This window comes from Anser brachyrhynchus, assembly GCF_964034855.1.
Source record: "Anser brachyrhynchus genome assembly, chromosome: 3".
NCBI classification, from domain to species: Eukaryota; Metazoa; Chordata; class Aves; order Anseriformes; family Anatidae; genus Anser; species Anser brachyrhynchus.
The window spans coordinates 86,705,261-86,732,151 of NC_137696.1; the positions used below are offsets into that span (position 1 = coordinate 86,705,261).

The following is a 26,891-nucleotide window of genomic DNA, read 5'->3' on the forward strand; positions in this document are numbered from 1 at the left end:
CCCGGGGGCGGTGCTGCCGAGGCAGGTGCCTCCCTCCGCGGCCACGGCAGGGCCGCCGCCGCCGCTGCCACGTCAGGGGAGTTTCCCGGGGCGAGGCGGGCCGGGCCCGGCCTTCTTCCTCCTCCTCCTCCTCGTCGCTCGTCCCCCGCTGCCGGAGCCGCGGCGCCCGCCGCCATGGAGGGCCGCTACAACCTCAAGAACCCCGGTAAGGCCGCGGGCAGGGCCGGGGCGGCGCAGCGGGGATCGCCCGGCGGCCGAAGGGCTTGGGGGGAAGCGGGGCTCGGTGCGGGTCGCTCCCCGCCGGCACCCGCCGCTGTTATTGGGGCCGAGCCGCAGCCGCCTCCTCTCCTCTCCCCAGCCCGGCTCGGCTCGGCTCGGCCCCGCAGCCCGGTGCCTTGGGGCCGGGCTCTGCCCTTGCTCCCCCTGCCCGCTGTCGGGCAGCAGGTGCTGCCAGCCCCGGGGATGGCGGCTTTGTCCCGGAGCCCTGCCGCCGTGGTGGGAGGCGGGGAGGGACTCAGCGCCGCGGTGACTTGGGCTTGACCGATGCAAATGGCAGGCTTGTTGACACCACATTGCTCCTGGGTGATGGACCTGTTGCTAAATTGTGTCTTCTGCCCCCTCCCTCCTCCTCCTCCTCCTCACGCCCAGGTTGCATAACTGAGCGATGGGGAGCACGGAGCGAGCGGTGCGCGCCTTGCATTTATACAACAACACACCAGGAAGGCACAGTTTTCTCTTCCCTCCCATATGCTGGACGTGTTGGCGGTGTGAACTGACAAGGCCACACAAACACGCTCACCAGTTGTGGTTTGCCACGTCACTGGGAACGGTGGCGATAACCTCTGTGATGTGCCCGTGGGAGCTGGGTGAAGAGGGCAAATATTTGTGGTTTCGCTTGGAGGTGTTTTTCCCCTCTGCTGTTACGAGCTCCTCTTGTTTTCAAGTGAAAATTCCCTTTGCTGAAATCGATTTTCGCCACCTGCGCAGCTCTGTGGCAGACAAACCTCACTTGGGACAGGCAAATGATTCATACAGTGGGTCGATACCGCTTCCCCAAGTCAAACGTGCTCCACGGCATATGGATGGTGAAGGTCTATACAAAGTCTGTACAAAGCTTGTTTGATAACTCACTTCAATATTCACTTAATATGTTGAAGTTTTTCATTAAAAATATAGGGAAAAGGTATTCAATACCAAAAAGATTCAAAATAAATCTTGTTTCTTCAACTGTTGTTAGCCTTTAAAATGAGTTGACTTGGTTGTATATAGCCATTCCCCTTAGCCTACCACTTCTTTTTGCTAACCAGGTAGATATGCGTATGCAGTTATTTAATACTTCTGTTTGTTTTACAGATTTGTTATGGTTAAATGTGCATTGTAATATCTATTTTTACAATTGCCATTCATCTGAAGGCTGAAGATAGAAATGTAGACTGCTCTAACCTTAAGGTGGCTTTAACTAATGTAAACATAGTGAAATACTTAATAACAAATCCACCCTGTTTACCATTTCAAATAGTGGAAGAAAATAACTGCTCTGTACCTGCACGAGAGGCTTTGCCTGTTGAAATCTGCTGTTGGACTTGAGCAAACTCTGATTCCAGATGGTGACTTCTGCCTGCTCAGTAGTTTTAAAGAGAGCAAATACTACCTACAATGTTTAGTATTTAGTATGGTACTTTAACAGTTATGGTAGTTTTTTAAAAAATCGAGTACAATCAGAGAAAAACATTTTAAATAGGAAAACTTTGTTAGCAGAAACCTGTCCTTTTGTTGATCTTCTTAAGTCAGATTCTGCTGTAAAGCTGTGACACGAGGTGAAGTTCTTCAGCGGTGACATGTGGCTGCGTGGGCACCACTTCTGCGAGTAGGTGTGCTAGACTGGGTTCGTGAACAAATGTGCTTCCAGATAGACTACATAAAGAGCACCATTGCTACACAATTTTGTCTTGCTGCTGGCTGCTGCTCGCCCATATATTCATCTCCTTCCTTGTCAGGGTTCCTCCAGTAGATGTTAGTTCATCCCAGCGCATCTACAAGACGGTGTCTCTCCAAGAGGCAAATCAAGTTGTTCCATGCCCGCTGCCTCTCTGCAGAGTGCTGCAGATGCTCTGGCACTTCTGCCTTATCCAGAGCCGTGTGGCGTGACCGCTGTGGGTCTGGGTTTGGGGTGCTGGTGTGCAAAGCCACCGCTGGCTTGTCTTGGTCACCCTGTTAGGGCAAGGCAGTATGGAGGCGTTCAGCATTCACCTGAAGCTCTCTCCTCCCACCATTAATTTTTGGAAGAGTAAAAATTTCACACACTGTACTTCAGGGGTCTTGGTATTGCTTCAGCAAGGCAAAGCTTTTTAAGGTTTTGCTTCATATTTTTATTTCTATTCTTGGCACTTCTAAAAGTGCAAGCTATTTTCTCTCTTTAGGATTCCGGAATGGATTAGTCAGTGTATATCAGCCTGCTACCGTATGGCCGATAAACCTCTCCCATCAGTATTAAAGCTCTGCTGACTAAAGGACGGACTTCATCCTCTTCATGCTTCAGGAACAGCCCTGTTTCTGAGATTTGTAAGACAGCTACTTGGAATAAGCGCTTTACTCTTTCCAAACGCTGTGACCCTTAGGCTGCTGCAAGGCGGACACCAACTCTTGTAGTCGCGCTTTTGTAGCGACAGGAGTCCTCGGCCTCCTCTTTCACGTGGGGTGTTACCAGGCGTCTCGGCAGGTATTAGCACTGATACGTATGAGGAATTAGAAACAGCTGCTCACACAGAGCCTACAAAGAACAGAGATTGTTTTGTTTTGTTTTCAGTGTGTTTGTATTTGTTTTTAGCAGACTTTCCTTATCTCAAAGCTGCCTGGTGGGGCTGCTGAGGGTCTGGGGAGAGCAAATGGGGCGTACGTACGTCCTGCATTTGCCCAGGGACAGTGCCTGTGCATCCTGGGCGTGCAGGGAACACAGTGTGCCTAGATTGTGATCCTCTTATCCATCATCTTCATTATGCTTGCTGCAGGGTAAATAAACGCTTTTCCTATGAACTGTACTTTTCTCTCCAGTCTATACTTTTGACAAGTAAGGAGTATTCCCCGCCGCCAAGTGTGCATCGGTTCTTTGTTCGTAACAACCAGTCAATAGGAAATAGCCAGTGGGTGCTGTCCTGCTAAGTATCTTCTGTGAATGAAATAAAGATTGATTTTTAGAAAAATAGAAGGTTTAATGGACATTAAAATTTGATTAAAGCTGAAGACATTGTTTGATCTTAGTGTGTTCAACCAGCATCTTAAATTTGATAGACTTTATCCTGCTTTGTGTTGACTGAACGGTTTTGAAATGTAGCTGCAGAAAAAGTGCTGTACCAGGCAGACAAAGAATAAAGGTCCGTCCTTCCTGAGGGCGAGAGCAAGGAGAGAGTAGTTTAGTTAAAAGTACTCCTTTCTTTTTTTTTTTTTTCTTCTAAATACTTTGTATGAGTGCAGGAGCCTTGTGGGCCTTGGGAAGGATGTATCTGAGGGCCTGGAGATGTAAAGCAGCAGGCTGGCTTCTTGGCAAATGGTGTTTCTTGGCAAGTGGTGCTTCCGTTTGTTATTGTAGCAAAAGTTTAAGCAGCTGTCAAACTGGGTTTTAAAATAAAAGAGATTTTGGAACCTGTGGCTGCTCCAGACAATTGTTACAGCTCCGCAGCTGCACATTTCAGTCTTCTAATACTTTTTTCTATTATCTCGAAAGATCAGCATAAAATGGGAACTTCTCTAACAGAGAACATAGCAGAAGCAGCACATGATGCAAGCAGACCCGATTGTCTCCGTTTGCTTTTATTTAGACAGAGGAGTGTGATTTCTGTAATACAGTGTTAGAGAAATTGCTTTCCGTAGATTAAGATGTTTAGATGAATGTTGAAACTGTGGTAGATTTCAGTTAGAGATGACTGTAAAATGGTGATGCTGTGTGCTTGAGACCAGCTTTTTAATTCCTTCTTTATTTTGCCCATTCCTCCATCGCTGGAGGATGAAGGTTTGATAAGGTGGTCACTGGTGCTATGGGAAGAGTTGTTAGCTTTATGGGTTGCTTCTACTGTTGGCTTTCTTGTTCAAGAAGACTGAAAATGTGGAAGTCCTTGTATGTAAACGAGCTTTGGTCTGATGCAAGTATGTGTTTTTTTTTTCCCCTCCTGTTGCTGAGTTTTCAGAATGAAGATTTGTGGTCCACTGTCTCATGATAGACCGAGGCAGCGGGAAGTGCTTTGGAGAAGAGCATTAAAGAAACAGAATATGTAGTATATTCATTCTCCTCATCAGTAGTTTAAGGACTTGGCCACCTGTTTTCCAGGAATTTGGTTTTTGGATGATGTGAGAAGAGCTCACGTGTCCCCATCACAAAGAAGTTCCACGTATCTTAGTGTTTAGGAAACTTTAAATGCGGTCTTGATTCAAGACTAAGTGACTATATAAACTGCCATGCAAAGTTTACGTGTTAAGTGATGTTTTTGTGAAATGACATACAAAAATATTTACAGGAGCTCAAAAACCTAGTTGAAGACAGATGTGAACTCAGAAGGAATAAGAAGAATGGGGGGAAAACGAATAGGGACAAAGAACGTAGAGGTGGAGGACAAAAGCGTTAGTAATGTGCAGTGCACTTTGAAGTCTGGTAACTTAGTTTTATTTCTAGAGTAGATGCTATTTGGCACTATTCTGCAAAAGGATTATAATTTTTATTTCAGGGTACTTTGTCTCCTGTCCCTTTTTCCCCTTTTATTGCATTTAAATTCACTACGATCATGTATCATTCACATATTTTAAGCTGTCCAGGAAAATGACATCTGTAAGGGAGCAGGTAGCACGCAGTTATCTGGTGACACTGTGCAGGTAGCAGGTGTGAACCTGTTGCTGTCTCCTTATGTGTAGTTGTAATAAACCAGCTTCTAGAGAGTACAAACACTAAAAGCTATGATTAAAACTATGATTCTCCATAATAAACAGCTGTCATAGAAGTATTTCATAACTCTCCAGCCTGGAAAGCCGGATATAAGAGTCAAATGCGACTCTTTGCTTTAAATGCTTTCCTGGTGCTTGTTTAGTGACCACACCACTTAGTGATCTTTTATTTTTTTAACTTAAAATGTGAAAGCTCATTGAGTGTTGTTGTCTTACAAGAAATCCTGTGTACTTAACAAACACACAAATTTGGTTCGTGCAGTAAAAAATGAGCCAGGATTAGTGTTTGTGCAGTGGAACCGCCAACTGACCTCACTGATATTTTTCCATTTAGCTGAAATTCAACTTGCCTTTAGCAACTTGGCTACTCTTTTCCCTACAAATACAGAATGATTGAACGCAGGGGCTCAAATGTGCCCTGGGGGCTATGGGAGCCCACTCAGGAGGTGGCACTGTGGGCGTTGGGCTCTGAAGTCCCTTGGTGATGGCCCTGGGACAGGGTGCTGTGGGGGGAAAAAGCAGCTGGTTTTAAAAGGACTTTCCCAAAACATCATCGATCTAAAATTCATCGAGCAGTTTTGATGAAATATGCTCTTGGATTCTGCTAATGCTATTTTCTCTTATTATTTTCTAATACTATTTTTCTCGTTGTAGGTTGTGGTGGTGTTAATAGACGCACAGGCAATGAAAATGACCTGCGTTTTGCTAATAGGTTAAGTGGGCTCGAGGTAGTTCTAAAACCCTTCATCCCAGAGACATTTTATAGGACTCCTAGTCATAAAGTTAATTGGAAACCTTGGATTTGATAAGTAAATTACACCTTACCTATGTTGTCTTGGTCAGCAGAGCCGTTGAAAACCAAAGATTGCTTTTTCTGTATTTCTCCTGCGTAGACCTCTAAATCTCATTAAAAATGGAAAAAAAAATTTATAGCTGCCATAAGACAAAAACAAAACAGAAAAAGTAGGCAGCATTTCCTGAAGCAGTAAAAGCTATTAGATTGTTTTATTTCTCCTTTTCCAGATCAGGTAAGTCAACTTGAAAGATTGAGATCCCTAGCTTTATGCCAGCTATTTTTGGTTCCTTGCTTTATTTGTCTATGTACATTTTTTTTTTCTTCCCCAAACAGAAGAACGGAAAATGGGTAGAATTAACTGGCTGCTATCCATTTGAGGAAGATAATGTCACATGCAAGCCTGATCACAAACACAGACTTGTTTCACTGACGATCTGAATGTTAGAGGCAGTTGGAACTGAATTACTTGGATCACATTTTCTGGACTTTCACTGAGGAAAAATGTGCTGACTTCATTATGTGAAAATAAATCTTTTTGCACTGTTATGTATTATTTGCATTAATATAACACGGTGATCTTGGTCAGCTCAGTTGATTGCCCTGCATATCTTCATTGATAATGTAAGAGTGAGGTAAAATTCCACCTTGTTAAATACAGAGCTTTGTTTTGTTAAGAGTCTGCTGTAAGGCTAAATATAATTGCTTTATTTTAAGGCTATCTTTATTTTCACAATAGCAGGAAAATATTACACCTTATTTTTACAAATCTAAGATGAATACCGCCAATGTTCAAATCCCATCCTTTCTTTAAGCAGTAATATTTACATTTAGGAAGGCTGATCATTTGGTTATTTTTATTTTTTTGTACAGAGTATTTTCCTGGGCTACTGGGTGCAGACTATTCTAAATGGACAAAATATCAGGAGTACGTGAATGTGACTTCAAGGCAGGTCCAGGAGAAGCCACTGTATGGAAGAGAAGTTGTGGGATGGCTTAAACATCCCAGGAAGTAGGATTTGACCAGGACACATCTTTTTGACAGAAATAAATCTGCAAGTCATTAAGTCATACATGTGTACATCACACAAATTTTGCTTGTTAACTGTGTTATCGCCCCCCCCCCCCAAAAAAAAAAGCTAGTGATGGTTTTTGACTTGATGACAGTTTGCAATTTTTATTTTGAATGGATCCAAAATGTTCTCATTTTTCAGAATTGCCACTGCCAAGCTTTTACTTGGATGACTCAGTGTGATTTCATGTGGGCTGAAATGCCGCTTTTTGCATCACAATTCTTTTTAACGAAGCTTGGATGAGTGTCATGTACTTGTTGCAGGCAGACTTTGGAAATGATTTTCATTTTTTCCATTGCGGTTTCCATTAGCCAAAGGAGGGGCTGTGTTCGTGAATACAGCAACTTGTATTTAACAAATTTAGTGGGTTTGAAAAACATTACATTCCATGTTTTCAGGATGAATCTTTGTTGATCAAGCCAGATCTGTGCAACTTGCGTTGACATTTCTCAACCATGTGGAAATACACGTGCTGCTTTTTCGTAAGACGTGTTAAGTTGTTTAATATTGAAAACTTCATATGAGCAAATTATCTCTATAGTATACAAAAGCTAAATGATATATTTTGGTGTATTTCATGTTCAAAGGGTAGAGCAGTATTTCAGGTTCTTTCTGATATATTTTATGCAGGTTTGTTAAAATAGAATATCTGTAGCCTGGCTTATGTTTTCAAAACAAACAAACAAAACTATGCTTTAAACTGCTTATGGTTTTGAATTCTGCCTACCAGGAGCCCAGCTGCTTGCAGTCCACACCTGGCAGCCGTGTTGGTCTTCTCATGGTTTTCTTTTGGTCTTTCTTCTTCTTTTGGTCTTCTCCTGGTTTTTCTTGATGGGATTTGCTCCCACATCAGCTCAGCTGATGTCTTCCACTTTATTTTTTTCAATTTGTGAAGGGAAGTATCCAGACAGACCTTCTCTGGTCTAGGCTGATTTTTTTCTTATTCCTCACTAACGAACTGGTAAACCTCATTACAGATGAAAGAGCCAAGTTGTTCTTGGTGGATCCCAGCCACTGTTGCCTGCGGCATGACCTCATGGGTTCTGCAGGGCTTTATCGACGCCTCCTGATGGCAGTGGCAGAAGGAGGATAGCTGGCAGCAGCCAATTCCTGCGTAGTCCGTTTGCTTTTTGGGCTGTAAGACGTGAAATTCTCAGACTTTGTGCTGTTATTTATAGCTGTCAGGCAGTGCAAATAAATAAAAGGACTTTTCACAGTAAATTGAAATTAAAATGACTCTGTTGGAAGGTTAGAGTAGCTTCACTTGTAGCATCAGGAAAATCCACGGAGTTGGCTTTGTAAATCAGAGTTATGGTTCACTTGTAGTGTTACCAAAGGCTGTTGTTAAAAGGGAATTTGGGCAGTCTTTCTCCTTCTTTGTATTTAGGTAATTATACAAGTGAGAGGGACATCTATGGTTTGAATTGAACATGGGTGATGGAGTAAGGGTTCCTGTTCCCATTATAGCTTCTTAATGAGTTAATAGGTATTTAGGTATTTTCTTCTTTTTTTTTTTTTTCAATAAGTAGGGGATAGTAAGGATGTTCTACCTAACCTCATTCATGAGGTGGCATATCCTTCAGTTTCTTGTCTGTGGTTGTTGTGTTTAGTCTGCTTTTCAATTTGGCTGAGTTTATTAGGAGTTAATGCATGATGCTCACGAGAGCACCTGGCTGGACAAGTGATGAGACAAAACCATACTGAAGGGAAAGGAAAAAGGTGATGCAGAAAATACAGATGATGCTGGTGGTTCCGTTTTAGAAGGTTGGAGAGGGTAACTAAAGAGTATGCCGAATTTAGGATAGAAAAATACTTTTTGTGTCCAACTGCAGTAGTAGGTTCAAATTACAAAGACATGGGTCAGTTTTTTCTAGCTGGGCGTATACGTTTTCAAATGCAGTATAAAACCACATCTCCTCGTGCTACTGATATGATGGTTTTTCTCAAATCTGACTGTCACTTTTTTGGATTAATTAAGGGACTAGTCATGTAACAGTCAGGAGAGGTGTCAGGAAAAAGCTTGTTACGATAAAATAATAGGTTTGGTGGTCATGTACATCTTGTATTTAAATACTGAAACTCTGTCAATGACATTTGTTTTTCCTTCAATCTTCGGTGCAATTAATAATATAATGCTGCTTTAGTCACGGTGTTAAGGGGTTTCTTTGAGAAACTTTGAGACCATGCAGCATATTTTTCATAAATCTGTACTACATGACTCATTTAAAAGATTTATTCAGTGTGAGTAATCGATATTGTGTCTTGGATTATTAACTCCAGTGAAGAGCATGATGTGAGTTGAAAAAACTTAGCTGAAAGGAGCTCTTCAGGAAATGTTTACGCATTTTTGTGTGCAGTATGCATTAATTTTCTTCTGTATTTTCATCTTCTGTGCTTTCTCTTTTTCAGCTGTCAAACGTTTGATGAAGGAGGCTGCAGAACTGAAGGATCCTACAGATCATTATCATGCACAGCCTTTGGAGGTTTGTTTCTCCATGTGTTTACAGGCACTTGTAATGAGGCTGTGTAATGTATACTATATGTTCTCTGTATGCATATGTATTTAAAACTTGATGTTTAGATACATGCTTGAAGCTGGTAGCATGTTTCTAGGTGCTATAAAATATATGTTGTTATTGACTAGCTTTTGTTATTATTGACTAGTTTTGGTCTGTGACTGTTTTCCACTTTCTGAGGTGAAACTTAAGGTCTGGTTCATGCTATTGTAATTTAAATGAAAGTCTTATTTTGGGGGTTAGAACATTGGCTTACTGGGAAGAGAACAGTGACAGATGATGGGAAATGCTGGAAATGTCAAAGGTTCCCTTCCATCCTTGAAAAAGTTACAGCTAGATGGGCAGTCACAGCCATGTGATACCAATGTTCAGCATAAGTTACGAGATCTCACTCGCCAGCAGCAAGCTTCATTGGACTCATGTGGTAACAGTAAGAATTGTTCTGTTTGCAAATATTCAAGTTGTGAGCATCCCAAGATCTGATGCACAAAACCAAACGCAGAATCCCCAAGAAATAATACTTAAGGATAAGTTGTTTACATGTCCAATGAAAGTGTTCCAAACTCTACTGTTGCAGTAAGGTAAGGTAGCTGTTTCAAAAGTCTTTGTGGAGAAACAAACAAGGATAGAAGTTCTCTGGGACCTGAGTTGCCTTGGGCACAGAAGGAACCTTGACAGGGGAGGCTGTTAATGTTCTTACTTGGAGTGGGCTTCTTCTCAGTTCTGTAGAAACTATTATTCAATGGGGCAAAGACCAAGTTTATTTGTCTCGGAATATGTCCTTTATTTGTCTCGGAATATTCCATCTGTCAGGGAATAAAACCCTTGTCATAACTGGTGCAAGTAGTATGAAGACCTTGAATGATGAATTTGAATTTCCCAACAAAGGCCTTTTGTAAGAAAACTACCAGGAAGCTACACCATTTATCCTTGTAGGCAAAATCTTTGTACACTGTTGGTTGTCTTACCCTCCATTTGATTCTATTTTCTTAAAACTTGCTGTTTGTTGCTTCTTTAGCCTGTCCTTGTTGCAAGAAAATGGTGATTAGATGTCTACTTCTTTGACATGTTTATTTTTGTGGGCATTTTAGGATAATCTTTTTGAATGGCACTTTACTGTTAGAGGCCCTCCAGATTCAGATTTCGACGGAGGAATTTATCACGGACGAATAGTATTACCACCTGAATATCCCATGAAACCACCAAGCATTATTTTGCTGACGGTAAGACGTTTACTAGTATTTTTTTTTTTTAAACATAATTAATTGGTTTTACCTTAGGTATCAGAGAGAGGTTCCAGTACTTAAGGAAACATTATTTTTGTAAGAAAGTTACAGTTAACGCTGCCAATTTAATACCAGAAGTCTTTCAAGGTGTTCAAGAATGTAATATCAGAAGTCTTTCAAGACTTTGGTGTTCTGTTATTACATGAAACTTGGCACCTAGTCTTCCCCAAGACTAACACTAATCGCTGATGTGGATGTTGAAACTTTCTGTTGCCTCCTTGGGCCCTCTTGGTCTCTCCTGGCATGTGTAAGGCAGACCTATGGTATGGGTAAAGGCCTGTAGTTCTGTCTAGTTTCACGGACCTATAGCTTTGCAGGCTCTCCACATGTGTGTGGATTAAAGGAGTAACAGGCAAGCCATTGTGTTGCATTGGGACATATGAGGTATCAGTTAAGGGTCCCTTCGTGCATGAATAGAGGCAAATGGCAAACTTCTTTGTTCAAAAAGCCAAATGCCATTTTTGTGAGGTTGTCAGTGATACAATTGTCAAGTATTGTTGGTATATAGACTTACTTGATGATCATTTTTATAACTTATACAAAAAAAAAATCAAGCACATTTTATTATATCCTTATTTTTCCTTTAAAGGCCAATGGCAGGTTTGAAGTGGGGAAGAAAATTTGTTTAAGCATCTCAGGGCATCATCCTGAAACATGGCAGCCTTCATGGAGTAGTAAGTAACAAATTGCTTGGAAAATGTTACCCGGGCTGAGCAACTAGATCTTTAAACTGAAAAATAATACTACAGTACAACTTCGCCGATAGTTCATGCATCAAGCAAACTAATTCTTAGTGATGTAAAGCAGAACTCCTCTTGTGTGCTTCCCTGAATTCTAAGAAACCCTGGAATTACTGTTCTTCTGGTCTTCACTGAGGAGTGAGCAGAAATAACACTTTGTGCTTTTGCATGCGTTAATTGATTTATTTGCATTGATTTATTTGACAAAGCCCAACTGAATTAGAAGCTAATGATTCTATTGTCAGGATTTTTTTATTATTACGGTATTAGAAGAATAAATGGAAATTACATTGACACTGCAAATGTTAAGGAGAACTGAAAGATTATCACCCCCACTTTGAGTAAGAATATAGGATGCAAGTTCTGTTGCTGGTGCTCCACCACCTGCACACTTACATTAATATCTGCCTTACCATTTTTCTTTGGAGCCCATTTTTGAAGTTTTGAACTGTAATCTTTATGCAGCATTTTTGTAACAACTTAGCTTTCCTTCTCCGTGTTGGCTGATGGGAATATAAGACCTTAATTTTCATTTATAATTTGAAGCTCAAAAAAAGAATTCTTGTTCCATATAAAACAAACAGAAAAGCCAACAGTGCTGCTTGTATGAAGTTCAGACTGCTCTTTTGGACAAAGTGAAGTTTTGTGGGCAGAACTGCAACTTTTTCTTAGTGAGTGTAGAGTAAGATGAAGTAACCATTGTTTCTGCAACCTTATTTGTATCTCTGTTTCCCAATTTTAGTAAGAACAGCTTTACTAGCCATTATTGGATTTATGCCAACCAAAGGTGAAGGTGCAATAGGATCTCTAGATTATACACCAGAAGAAAGAAGAGCTCTTGCAAAGAAGTAAGCACTAATTTTGTTACTTTGGGTACATACTTACGTATTATCTTTTACAGTAAGGCATTGAGTAAATAGGAAAAGTCACTTCAAGACTGTTCTCTCACATTCATTTTAAATTAAAAGACAAAAAAAAAAAAAAGCTTTGTGCCTTGTATCTGTATTCTTTTCCTGAATATTGTGCAAGCTCAGAACTTACAGTCAATTAAATACTTTGAGAGGGCTGTGTTCCTGCCAACGTTGTGTGGTCAAATTAGAGGTTCATCTCTAATTCATTCTTTAGAGATATAATTAATACTATGATACAGTGGTAATTGTGCTGCGGAAGGAAAATAAATGTGATGGAGGTGATAGTTAGTGTGAGAGATGGAGAAAACAAACATAATAATGAGGCCTCGTTTCCCTCAAGTACATAATGAAACAGCAACAACAAAAAATCTGAAGTAACAGCTTCTGAATAATTTTAGGAAATTAATCACAAATCTAATTTTAAGTTACAATGAAACGATTAGCTTGGTGGACAAGGGAAGAGCAGCAGATGTTGTCTATCTTGACTGTAGCAAGGCTTTTGGTGCTATCTTCCTTAATATCCTCATAGAGGAATATCACGAAGCACAGCCTAGGTAAGTGTGCAGTGAGGTGGGCTGAGAACTGACTGATCCGCGTGGCTCAAAGGACTTGTGATCAGGTGTATAAAGTCCAGCTGGAGGCCAGTCGCTGCTGGTGTACCCAGGGGTTGATACTGGGACCAGCGCTATTCAGCATCGTTAATGACCTGTATGATGGGTCAGAGTACACCCTCGGCAAGTCTGCAGACAGTACGGAACTGGGAGGAGTGTCTGATATCGCGGAGGGTTGTGCTGCCGTCCAGAGGGACCTGGACAGGCTAGAGGAGTGAGCTGAGGGGAATCTCATGAAGTTCAACAAATAAATGTAAAGTCCTGCTCCTGGGGAGGAATAACCCCATGTGCTGGTATGTGCTGGGGGCCAACTGACTGGAGAGCAGCCTGGCAGGAAAAGTATTGCAGGTCACGGTGGACACCAAGTTGACCATGAGATAGCAAAGTGCCCTTGCAGCAAAGAAGGCCTAGCAGCCTTCTGGGTTGAATTAGGATGAGCATTGCCAGCAGGTTGAGGAAGGTGATCCTTTCTGCTCAGCGCTGGTGAGACTCATTTGGAGCACTGGGTCCAGGCTGGGGCTGTGTCCAGGTCAGGATACAAGATAGGTACGGAATTAACTGGATTGGGTTCGGTGGCAGGCTGTGAAGATGACTGAGGGGCTGGAATATGTTTCGTACGAAGAGAGACTGAGGGAGCTGAGGCTGTTCAGCCTGGAGAAGAAAAGGCTCAGTGGGATGTTAGCAATGTGCACAAATATCTGAAGAGAGGGTGTAAAGAAGGCATAGCCAGGCTCTTTTCAGTGGTGCCCAGTGACTGCGTAAGAGGCAGTGGGCAGAAATGGAGAACCATGAAATTCAATTTGAGTGCAAGAAAACACTTTTCTGTTTTAAGGGTGGTCAGACACTGGCACAGGTTGTCCGGAGAGGTTGTGGAATCCTTATCAAACTTCGAGGTATTCAAAACATGACTGGAAATGGACTTGGGCAAATAATTTTACTTGACCTTATTTCTAGCAAGGAAGCTGAACTAAATGATCACCAGGGCTCTAGTGCCTTGTTTTGCTGTCAGATGCAAGCTTATTCCACCTGTACTCTGAGCTAATCAGAAGCTGCAGCACGGCACTGTGTCAAAGCTAATAAACCCTGCATAGGGTTTATAAACCTGTAGGGTTTATTGGGTCGGTCCAGGTAGTATGATAACAAGTGCATTTCTGGTCAGCATGAAGAGCTGCCTTCAGTATGTCCTACAGACAAATTTGTGTGCAAGAGTAAAGGTAATGCTCTAGCAGAAGTTGAAACTCCTGGACTTGAGGTGCAAACTCCTGAGTATCATTTAATATTTGTAATAATAGTTAACTTTTTATAATATACACTTTTAATTTGCTTTATATCTAAAATAAGTTTTAACATAGTTAAAATTTATTAATATAGTACTAGGTAGTTGTAATATGTAGGTAAGTTAATATTTTCCTAAACGTTGGAGGGAATATGTATTTATGATTTAGACTATTCTTAATACAATTTTTCAAGGTAATGCATTTTGGGAGGGGGTAAAGGTACTTTTAAGCTACTGGTCTTGAAACTACTTATCTTTCTGTGGATTGTTTTGCAAATAGTTTGCTTAAGCAAGCACACGAGAAGATTGAGAACATCTCATTCTGAGCTATGTCATTTTGTGGCCAGGTCACAAGACTTTTGTTGTGAAATGTGTGGCACATCTATGAAGACAGCCCTCTTACCACTAACATCAGGAAGTGGGTCAAGCCAGGCGGACAAGGAGGCTAAAGAACTTGCCAGACAAATTAGCTTCAAGGTGTAGTAACTGTTTAAAATTTCTTTCTCTGCTGTACAGAATGTGAAAAAAAAAAATGTGGAGGAAAAATTTGTAAATTGAGGGAAACGCATTATTTTATAAACCTTCACAAATCACTATATGGAAACCTGTTTTTTTTAGGACAGACTGAAAGAGAAAAATGAAAGTAGATCTCTGTGAATGTGACAATGAATAAACTGTGCATCTCAAGCAGAGATTGACTATTTATAATTTCAGAGGTGACCACTATGATAAGAACTGCATATATTGGTTTTAGTTCTATGTTTTTAGTCACTAATAACATGATTAAATTCTCCGAACTTAGTTTTATCATAAATATGTTAGGAAAGTTTGGGCAAAGCTAACCTAATTTTTTTTTCCTTTGTGATTTTTTTTTTCTTTTGGCTTATGAAAGGAATAAAACATATTCCTACTGAAAAATGGTTGCAAATTCTTTTTGAACTACTCTGCAGATGAAGATACTGAAAGTTGAACTCTGGTATGAAAGTGACTCTTAACCAAAAATGTATTCTCTAGCTTGTGTTTCAGTAAAATTAAGGTTTGTTTAGCCAAATATGTGCCTTAGAAAATTGCATGTCTTGCATGCACAGTGTTGTTTTTTCATTGGGGTTTCCACTAAAGTTGTCATTCTTCCACTAAGGAAGGGTGCTGTGCATGAAGGCAGGGATCTACAATGAAACATAATATGACAATGTGGCATTGGTGCAGAATGCATCCTTGCTCAGGGCGGGAGTGCTAGTATGTCCCTTTTATTGCCAGTGTTTTTCTAACGCTGTTCCAAAGACTGTGTTTTTTGTGTTCCCTGAGAATGAAGATTGCCTGCTCCTAAGCATCACTGCCAATTCTGCAGGATCTGTGTGTTCCTTTGTGATCTCACATCTACACATGTTGACGTGGTTAAGTCTGTGTGTACTACTGCTTATGATAAAAACACTTCAAAATATTTTTACAAGGATGAGGAACTGCAGACACAGAGTTTTCAAGCTGAGCTACCCAGAGAAACAATTGGGACTGAACTGCTCTTGGCTTCTTTACAATATATAAGGGTTAAAAAGTGTAGCAGTGTTTTTTGTTTAAGCACTGCTAATCTTCATCCCAGAAATATTAGATATATCTAAGTATAATTTCTTTTTTAAGAAAACTCATACTTCATACCTTTTTAATTTTTAAAATTAAAAACTTAAGGGCATCAGTCTCTAAAGAATATTGATGCATTTCATGTATCCACATGTTTATCTCCTAAGAGAAAGCATTCGATGAGGGAACAATGAACAAAAATTCAGGTTTCTACAATCTTTTTGCAATCTTTCATTCTGTTTTGTTTTAATACAAGGCAAATTAGTCCTCTTCACTGGGTGCTCTTTCCCTCCTTTTTTCAAGTCAGTTTTTTAAGCTTCCTACCTTCTCTGCTTTGCTTGGCTTTGTGATGTTTAACGTTTATATGTTGTTAGACCGAGATATACAACTTATGAATTTGTAGCAAAATAATAGTATGGATAAGTAGCAAGGAATACAAAAGCTTTCAGTAATTTGGACATATTCCTTACCAATTTAAGGGGTAAGATTTTCACATCAAATTGCCAGTTGGATGTATAATTGGGTGAGCTTTTCTACTAGCAACATATTGGCAGTGTCTGCATCATCTTCATCCTTACAGAAGAGGTTCCGTAACTTTCTTAGATGATCCTGGGATTATAAGAAATTCTTTCATACCAGCCTTAAGCAAAATTACAACTTTTTTTTAAATGCTTGTGATTGGTATTGGGAAAGAAATGTGAAATTCAGGAGGGGGGGAAAAAGGCATTTCCTAATTAGTTTTTCTGCTGCTTTGAGCTTCCACATTTGTTTCTCTGTTTCAATAGAGAATTACAATTTTTATCAGAATTATGTTGACTTGCAAAATGTTTTGTGCATTTCTTGTACATTTTAGATGTTATATACCATAAATTCCAGTCCAATGAAAGAAAAAATAAAAGATATGACTAATAGCATTTGTATTTCTGTAAAACATTATGGTATATCTACATGGTGCCATCACAGGGCATACTCTGTAGTAGAATTTATTCTCCATCCACCCTAATTGTGTTTAAATATGTTGATCTTTCCTTGAGGTCTATGTTCTCTCTAGCTTTTCCAGAAGCAGAGGTAAGAGGCTCCAGCAGAGGCTGGAGAAAAGAGAGACTAGTTTGGAAAAAAATTTCAGTTTGGGAAACTTTGGAGTACCTTTTTTTTTTAAATTTAGTATTATTTTTATTTATAAAAATAAAATATTTTTATTTATATTTTTGAATTTAAGTATTATATTTAGCATACTAGACTTAAACCTTTCATAAACTAATAAATCAAATGCACGCTGCAGTGCACATGCTTTACAGAGATTAACAGAAAAGATTAAATGAACTTTTTCTTGGAAAAAGCAGAGGTACTAAGAAGAGTGGTCACAAGTTTGAGGAAAGGAAGCAGCAACTAGACATCGGAAAAGAAGATTCACCATGTGGGTTGTCAAATGCTGGAGCACACGGCCTGGAGTTGCTGTGATATCTCCAGGTTTGGAGATGCTCCAAACTTGAGTGGGCTTGACCCTACTTTGAGGAAGGAATGGGACCAGGTGATGTCCAGAGGTCCTTTCCAGCCTAAATTATTCCATGATTCTGTGTTGATTTGGTTTGGCTCACATTTGAGTCGTAATTTGCACTATCCTAATATTAGCGTTGATAGTAGATCAGTGCAAAAGGAAGTATTTTTAAATCTTTAAATCTTCAGATCATTTCAGTGACATAGTATTTCAAGAAAATCAGAAATCGTATATCAAGAAACAGGGAATTTAATCCCCTCTCTCTCTCCTCCCCCCAGATAGTAAAGTGGAAGAATATTATCCTGTGATCTTATTAGCTTATCTACATAATTGGTTTGTTTCTAATATACTGTTTGTATTTCTTAGTAGCATTACTTACATCTGTATTTGAAGAAAGGTACTAGTTTTTAGATTTGGAATTGTAATTTTTGCAAAAAGTAAAATAAAATCCAGATAACATGATCTGGGCGGTGTAACACTACTCCTGAGGGAGAAAGACTAGCTTGCTGATTAAAAACTGACCTGGTCCTGTGCCCCTCCTCCTATTTTTTTAGTTAAATTTGGATATGTATATGTTGTAAAGTGTTTTGGTTCAGGACTATGATGTGATGTCCTTCTCCATTCCAAAGGGATTAATGCAAGCAAGTATATTGTTCTAGCAAGAGTGTTGTTAATGATCCTCTATGTGTCACTATAGGTCTATCGATGTCTCAAATTTCCAAAAGCATGAGGCCTAAACTCTGGGAATTGGTGCTTATTAGACATTTTCTAAATCATATAATACAGTATTATTAAGACTTGTATTTTTACTTTAACTTTTGTGCTGAAACTTAAGTATTGAAAGCTGAGTTATGGCTGCCTGACCCAGAATCAGGCCACGCACGTGCACCCATTTTGACTCTGAGGCAATTTTGGTATTAGAACCACTATAGATGTATTAACATAGCACGCACCTGAGGCTAATTATCCCTGCTGAGAAACAGGCTATATTTGTCCACACATGACAGCATTAGTCAGCCCTTACTTAAGGATCATGAGAAACAGGAGTTTTAATAAGGTTGTTATTTCTGGCATAATTTTGTCCTGGATGTTCTGAATAATTTTTTTAGCTCCATTCATTTGTGTTTTTTTAATGGTACACCCATTATTATGTACAAACAAATAGAACAACAAATGCAAAATAGAACTGGGATATTGTCTAAACTGCTGTTTGTTCATCTATAGTCTTTTTTCTTAAGAGTTAGATTTTCTTAAACCTGATGATGAGTTGAAATGCAGTTGACGTACCTGATCACTTCAGTAAATCTTACGTTCAGCATGCCCTAGAATGGACATTCCAAGAAAAGCCAAGTCTGTTTGGAGTAATTTTGATCTCGCCTCTGAAGTGCATTTATGTACTATTCCTTGTAGGCAGAAGTCAATTCATCGAGGAAGTCAGATGCTGAACCTTCAAACTCATCAGGGTTGAACCGCTCTGCCACTTCACCAGAGCCCCAGCAGGATGGTGCAGCTCGAGCATTCCAGGATCCAGCCAGTGCAATGGTACGGTCCGTGTTTGAGCTTTATCAATGCAAGTATGTGCATAGTCTGAACACGAAATCTGTACTATTAAGCTGATAGGAGGCTTCATCGAGAGTGTGTAGTCCATAAGTTTCTTGTAAAATTTCTGCATCTCTATAAAGACTTTAGCAAATGGTATGCTGCTTTTGACAATAGAGATCTTTTGTTTTCACTTTTCTTCTTTTAAAAAACAAACATCAAATAACTTTCTTTTATCCATTCGTATTCCCAGTAGATCCTTTAATGTATGGGGTAACACTTCATTAAAGTATTATGGTGTCTTAGGTACTACTTACCCTCTGCATAATAGATCACAGATGTTTTTCAATAGAATTCTTAGCTAGAGGCAAAAGCTGCTGCAGTGATAATTTGTAGCCTTTAAATATTAAGAATATCTTCCTGCTTTTATGGTCTAAGTAAATTTGACTAAAATATTCTTACTGTTTGAAGTAAATGGTATGAGATTCAAGTCTTAATACCGCTAGGTGTAGGGTTTACATAATAGATTTGGAAGTGACCGAGGCCTGGTAGTGGGCCAAGGCAGCTGCTGTTACGACTGTGGTGAATGCAATCTAAATTCACTGATAAATTGCAGACAAATCCCAGCTAAGCTGTGTTTTTTAGAGAGGATGGGGCTGCAGATTGGTTAAAAAAACTAAAACACGTCAAATAACGTCAGACCATCTGTTGCATGTTTGCAACATATTCTCAAGCTATGTAGAAATATAAACATGCTAATAGCAGACGTTTTTTTTTCCACAAGAAGGATTTTTTCAGATTGTTCAGGATTTAATAAACCATTTTGTTTTATTCTTCTCAATACAAATCCTAGCTAATACAGTAGAACGAGCCAAAATACCAAAGCATCAGTAGCATTTTCTTGAGGGAGGGGAAAAGAGAGACTTCAGAAAAGGTTAATTTTGCTTACTCCCATTTCTGAGAACAGTTTCATTCAATTATGCTGGTCTAATAAGTGATGATGAACTTAATTTACAGCAGAACAGTCCTATGTGAAATGAAAGCTTTAAACATCATAGTAATGTATTTAAAATGTTTGTCATAGACTTTAAACAATGAGGAAGCGGATTAATGTTTTAAGGGATCAGAACGTCACTGTTTCATAAGCGTTACTTGAGTTTGAAGAAATACTTGTTTCTCTGAGTTGGGTACTCTACACACTAAAGCGTACAGAAATCTGCCCATAGTACGTACGGGCCAGAGGCCTTGATCTGCTTATCGGCATGAAAGTGTCCATGCAAGTCTCAGGTTCTTTCTACGCAGCTGGGCTTCTTGCATGTATAAATTTCATTTAAGTTGGTGGTTCTTCTGGAGAGGCCTAATTCTGCCTTGTTAAGTTGAAAGTCACAGGTGGGGGCAACATCAAAACTGTTTCTTTTCTCTTTTTGGATAAAATGTTTACCACTTGCTGCACAAATGCATATTTAATTAAAAGGTATTGGAGAAAAATTGCTGTTGTGAACTTGAAATCTATGCACTTTAAATAATAAAAAGAGTGGAGGCAGACCCAATGCTAAATCCTTGAATTATCTTGGGTAATTCTTTTTGAAATAGTAGATGTAATATGCATAACTCTGAAGTTATGGGACCTTACGTCCTGTTACACACTATGAAGGGGGAAAAAAGTTGCAGTAATCAAGCAGGAGGAATGGAGTATTGCCTGTGTTGTGTTATCTTTCTTCTGCTCTTGGGACACTTACAACAGATAGATGCTAAGGAAAGGGTCTAACGGTAGGTGAAGAGGTGAAAATCAGCAGGCTAGGTTTTACACTAGGAAAACAATCTCCTACAGACTGCTTCATGGGTGAGTTTGTTCTTTTCTGCAGCAATTGTCTGTTCTGTGATTTTTGCCTTTAAGCTACTTGAACGGACAGAGGGTTTTGCAATGAAGTAATAGCAAGGATTTTGTGAGCACAGTGATGCTTTTTCTGGAGTAGGTTTAGCTGAATTCTTATGTGCAAGAGTATTCAGAAGTGGTGTGGCTCTCTGGCATGGGCACTGCTTTGCCTGCTCCCACTCTTCTGAGCAGGGCTCTTACTGCTGAAGAAAGAATTTCTCATTCCATCAGAAGAAAAGATACTTTGTATTGACTTCCCCTTCCTTCAGCAATTGCTGTCAGGAATATAGCTTACTAACGAACCACCGAGACTTAAAATATTTCACAGTTAAGCATGGGTTTAAGGTTTTGAAACTTAATTTCACATAGTACTTTTGTTTTGGTAATGGCAATTATTTATATTAACGGCAACGCTAGCATATCTCTCCTGTGTGTGTGTTATTTTGCCATACCAATAGCCAGTATTTTGATGCCACACTTAAAATTACTACCTTGTGTTCTTTGGCCTGCTCTCAAGCTATAAATGAAGTACGTTCCCAGTGTAGTGTCAAGTGTATGTTTCCTGAGTTCCTGTCATCTAAAAAGCAGATGGAGGGATAGAGGTTGTCTCTCCAGTGCAACGTGTGGAGATGAAGATAGCTTTTCACCTAATACTGTGTACTTGTGAGGAGTGTAAAGCCAATGCAGAATGGTCTGACAAAACGCCTCTGACTAGGCTACTCCAGAAAATGTGCATACTTTAAAAAAAATAAATAAAAATCAGTAGTTTTTGATGTCCGCTCAGGGCAAAGTAATGGTAGATTACTCCCATTTGAGTTTTCAGACTGCAAGCAAGGTACTGCTGGAAGTTGACGTGATGAAAGTACTTGCCCTTTTCATTAAGAAAACGGGATTCTACCACATCTGACAAAAGAATGATTTTGAGGTAAGGTATAGTAGATAGTCAGCTCAGACTCAGCTACAGATGGCCACCTGCCATCCCAGTGACCACCTAAATGTCAGCGTGCATGCTCTCATTGCAGTCTGTGGGACTGCTCGGTGGAGGCTGGAGCGTGGTGCAGCTCTCTGAGCGACAGAGGCTGGCACCTAACCCGAGAGAGGGATATCCCGTACCCTGTGAGGTCACGCTAAGAAATAAAACTTGGGGAAGTGGACGGATGAAAAAGTTACGTCGCTATGAAAGGTTTGAGGTCCTGCTTCCCAGTATGTGGTTGAACATTGCTTGCCGATGGGAAGCAGAGAACGACTGTCTTCTCCTTTTGCTTCTGTGTGGCCTTTGCTTTTTCTCTTTTCCTTTAATTAAACTGCTCCGTATCTCAACCCACAAGATTTTCTCCTTCTTTCTTGTGTTGTTTTCTCCCCCTTTCCTTCTGAGGAATGAGAGGGGGAGAGCTGTGTGGTGGAGCTGAGCTGCCCGTCGGTTATTAAACCACCCCAGCTGCTTGTGATGTTCTTGGCTGTCTCTGCTGATAAAACCCCAGGTGGAAATGAATCCATTTAAACATATTTTTCTTTGAAGCAACCCAGGCTGCTTGCTTGCTTGGGCAGGAAACCTGTGTAAACAGGCAAGCTGTCAAATGTGGCAAGTAATTACATCAGTACTTTATTGCTGATAATAAACAGTGGGAAATACTGGTGATGAGTAGGAAGGAAAGGAAGGTCTCTTCCTTGGGCTAGTTAAATCACTCACCGGGTGACAGTTTGAAGATTTTTTTTCCCCCCATGTACAGAGTATGTGGCCAGAGAGTCAGGGGACTTCGTGTGGCGTACTGTCTCATGCATCACCAAACGTGATACTCAGCCGAGGACATTCCCTCTCTGGCAGGTGTGGGAAGGGTATCTTTTGTGGTCATAGCAGGTCATGTGCCAAAACAGTGCATAAGGTTACGGATACTGTGTCATTAAAAGGCTTTTGCTTGGAAGCAAACAAAATGTCCTGAATTCCCTTTTTGCCTGCTGTAATGATAACCCTTTTTTATTGGGGGGGGGGGAAAGCTACTTTTGCAAATAGTTACAGATTGGATTACAAGGAATTACCTGCAATCTGCTTTGAGAAGTGAAAAGAAGACATTATGTATAATAGATATGTATTATATATATAAAGTTATGTCAGCTGCCTTCCTGTTTCAAGAATTAAACGTTTTGACAGAGTTCAATTTTAATTTCCAACAGCTGTGCAGTGTCACTGTTTTAATGCTTTGATGTTGCAAGTTTGAGCCTTTCAGCATCAGAAGCGGGATCAGACCAGTGGAATACCAGAACCCATGGCTTCAACCTTACAAACCGAAAGATGATTCTTTTTTAGGATGAGTCTCTCCTGAGCTGAGTAACAGCTGCTGTCGCCTATTTTGTCGCTGCCTGTGGTGGCAGCCCAACCTGTGACCAGTAGAGGGCAATAGGTGTGTGCATGCATAGGAACAGAGCTCTGTGACGGGTGCAGGAATCTGCTGGGCGTTTTGTGTTCAGGGGTTTTGATTTGTGTTTTGCTTTCCCGGTGACGGTGAGGAGAGCAGAACCCAGCTGTTCACAGGAAGCAGTGCTTAATTACAGTCCTCTGGACTTATAACTCTGGACTCCTTCTTACATTGTCCTCCCCAACTTGTTTCCTCTGCAGTGTAGGTGAGATTACAAATCTTCAGAGACTTTATGGTCTGGAGGATTACCAAAGATCTGTTGAACTGCAAGGAGTTAAGCAAATTTTAGACAAAGATATTTGACGTATCTTGATTTGAAACTATTCTAGAATTCAAATATTGCTTGACAGGCTTTCTTCAGACTTCTCATGTCCGTAGGACTGCTAATTAGGAGCTTGAAATAGAGTTCTTCTCAAGGTTGTTACATACTTCAATTTTGTCCTTACACTAACAATAATAGCAGTTATCTTATAACTACTAGTGACGTTTTTATCAGACTTTCAAGTATTAAGAATTATCTGGAGAGTATATTTTAGTTCTGATGATTTTATTCATCAGTTCATGTACTGTTTTGCCTCAACTCTTCGTGTTTCTTTTTTCAGTCTGAAACTCAGAGCAGCAGCGCAGCGTCCAGTCAAGAGCGTGCTCCATCGGTGTCCACTAATACGTCTCTGAGCCCCCGGCAGCGCCGTGCCCAGCAGCAGAGTCAGAGACGGGCTCCGTCTTCGACCGACTTCAATCGGGTACAGCAGCCAAGAGTCAACGCCAACCATACCGGATCAACTGTTCTGATCGTCCTTCTGACTTTTGCGCTGGCAGCTCTTATATTTCGAAGAATATGTTTGGCTAATGAGTATATATTTGAGTTATAGGGTTGTTTCTCCCATAAGACCCGTGACTTGAAGGCTTCATTGAACATTCTGTATTGGGTTTGACATAAGAACTGTTTACAAAAATTACTTTTGTATTTACGTGAAAGTCCTTATGAATGTTAATGTACCTACAGATACATTACTTGTAAGAAAAGAAAAGTCTGTTTAACTACAGCAAGTGTTAATTTAGTGCCCACAATATTCTTGGAGAAACAGTGTGGTGGAATAGTAAGGTTAAGGCATGTGTGAGGGGAGTCAGTTTCAGTAATTTATTAACTAGAAAAAGACAGTTTAAAAAAGTGGTTGATTCACTTTTTTTTTTAAATAGAACATAAATGCAGTTAATGACCCAATCTAAGTTAGTATAATATCTAACCTTGGAGACAGAATTAAGAAATGAAACACTACGATGTGTTTGGGCCCCAGTGAGCTCTTAATTTAGAGGGGATACAGTTTTGTAACCACGTTTGTTTACCGTGACACATTTCTAGTTGGTTGGGACACATAAATTGGTTGAGATTCTGGTTTGCGTGTATGAAAGGGGGAAAGGAGTAGGGGAGGTAAGAAGGGGCCAGAAAACTATTTGCATTATTTTGATTTTTATTTTTTTGGAAATAAGATTCGATAATCTTATTTGCAAGATTTGAATGTCCTCTTCTAATACTCTCAAATGTATATCTTGCTTTTTTTTAAATTTGAAGATTATATAAACATGTCTATTCTTGCAATAGTTATAAATATGTAATATAATTATTTACCCAGAGCTATTGTCTTTTAATTATACCAGAAATATACATAAGGCATTAAACTGAATGTTTCATATGTGGTTTTATTTCTTAGAGAAAATTTAAACGTTATTATACTTAAACTCTCATATATGTGAACTTGCTTAAGAGAATATTTATTAAAACCTTGGTAGTAATAAACTGTTTCAAGCCAATCTTTGGTTATGTTTCAGCTATCACAGGGGTTTTATTTGTTTTGTTTCAGTAGTTTGTAACCTGGAATCAGTATTGGGCCCAGAGGCTTTCTGTATTACCGGTTTATTAAAAATAAATAACGGTTAAGATATTCATGAATGCTGTGAAATCGTATATTTGGGCAGTAGACTGAAAATTGTTAAGGTTTTAAGAGGGTTTGTCTGTGGAATCTTAAGTATTGCGGTGAAGTAGAAGAAAGCAATCAGTGGAATAATTTTCCACCTGTGTTCTGATTTTAATGCACTCTAGAATGTTTATTTAAAAGACAGTGGAATTTAGCTGATCTTTTTTTGTTGTTGTAAATAACACTGAGTTAAGCTAGATTTTCATCGTGATTCTGAGAAAGTATTTATTAAAGCTACCTACACCTCTCCTAGATTTTGTTAAATGTAGTGTGTATTAGTGTTTTGAAACATTAAAGTAGCTGTAACAACTTCTAAAATAAGTAAAGCCCATTCTGTGTTTTAAGAGGGGTTATTGAAATCTAAAATTAAAAAACAACAACAACTTTTCTTGGCACTTGTGGATTGCTGATAGTCCTGTTTGTGGAACAAAGATTTAAAAAAAAAGGTTTTATTAAACAGTTCACATTCCACTGCAGAACAGCTTGCTGTCCTATGTGTACGTGAAGTGTTTGTATATTTATTTTGTTAGAAATGTTTTTTTCAACAAAATTACAGGTCCCATAGCCTCTTAAAATAAAAGTACTGTACTTCCTAGTTGGTTTGTTGTTTGAGTACCTGCTCCATTCGAGAATGGCAAACATGGGCTCACAGGAGAGTGCTGTGAAAGAGGTCGGGCACACAAAACAGCAGTGCTGGGTTTTGGCCTTCCTGCTCCTCGGGAAGCTTTGCTCTGAATGCACATCTCTTTTCCTAGAGCCACGCTGCTGTTCCAGTCAGATTGCTGCTCTTGTACCTGTTCCTCACACCTCTTGTGACCAGGGCAGATAAGTCCTCTGCAGAGAGGCTGTCTGTGGAGGTGCTGTTAGGAGAAAAAAAAAAAAAAACTTACAATGGTTTCTGAAAACTGCTTCTCCATTGTGGTTAATAAAAGAGCTGCTTTGGAGCTTTTTGGCTTTATTTCAATTTTGTATTTAAAACAAAATACCTCATTGTACCAATATTTGTTTGAAAAACATAAATAGTAATGGTAGCCATGAATTTATGTGAAGAGTCCATTGCATGTATAGGTACTTGGGGGCTTCTTTTTTTTAATTTTTCCTAAAAGTTAACAATAAATAAAATCATTTTCAGTGGAAATAGCTCATCTTTTGTCTTCAACAGCATAAACAGCCAAACTGACTAAACTGGACAATAAAATCTCCGCTGGTGTAAAACCATGACAATACGTATAGCATTGTGAAACGTACTTAGCTGAAATGTGATGGCACAGTCGCTTCCCAGTTGAAAAAGTCACCATGTGAGCGAACAGGAAATCTGGAAAGCCTAATGAAAAGGGACAGCATGGTTTTACACAGTCTGGCAGAAGGATAGCACTGTCCTGAGATTAGGGGATTGAGCAAAAAGCTGGCGTGCCGAATTGCGGTTTTTATGTAATGGCTTTAGCAAATATCCTCTAGGACCCAGTGGAAATGTTTGGTGAGGCAAACTTTGGGAGTGATGGCCAATCGTTAAGCAAGTGGCGAGGGGAAAGCTCCGAGGGAGAAGCCCTTGAAAGCCTGTCTGAAATATGAAATCGGGAGCGCAGCGTTTCTGCTGCTGATCGCTGGCAGCCAGGCGATGCTGGAATTAGCGGCGGTTCGATGTTCAGAGCCGGGGGGACGCGTGCCACGGCAGCTTACGGCGGCACGGCGTGTCTAACCGTTTCCAGCAGCATGCCTTATTTCGCAAAACTCCTTTTGTTAATCTTTTGCTTGGTTCTTCTTGTGGAAAGCAGGAAGCACAGGAGGAGGAGGTGGACAAGCCAGCCAGAGGTGCAGAAAGCCAGGTACGGGTTATTATAATACCTATGTTTCTCTTCCCGCAGTGTAAAAGTACAT

At 40.0% G+C, this 26,891-nt stretch overlaps 2 protein-coding genes across 2 annotated transcripts in view; both read left to right on the forward strand.

Annotated features, from left to right (window-relative positions):
* UBE2J1 (ubiquitin conjugating enzyme E2 J1) lies at positions 1 to 25,608 on the forward strand. Its single transcript, XM_080586613.1, has 8 exons — positions 1 to 205; positions 9,205 to 9,278; positions 10,403 to 10,534; positions 11,187 to 11,271; positions 12,080 to 12,185; positions 14,483 to 14,612; positions 18,619 to 18,750; positions 23,640 to 25,608. Exons 1-8 carry the CDS (start codon positions 175 to 177, stop codon positions 23,907 to 23,909), a joined length of 960 nt encoding a protein of 319 aa, XP_080442739.1. The 5' UTR covers positions 1 to 174; the 3' UTR covers positions 23,910 to 25,608.
* A 154-nt stretch (positions 25,609 to 25,762) lies between these two features.
* LOC308192714 (gamma-aminobutyric acid receptor subunit rho-2) overlaps positions 25,763 to 26,891 on the forward strand; it is a 33,074-nt gene continuing 31,945 nt past the window's right edge. Inside the window, exon 1 of the mRNA XM_080586611.1 lies at positions 25,763 to 26,839. Coding sequence (XP_080442737.1) covers positions 26,655 to 26,839 — 185 coding nt within the window. The 5' untranslated portion in view covers positions 25,763 to 26,654. The remainder of the gene's footprint in view (positions 26,840 to 26,891) is intronic.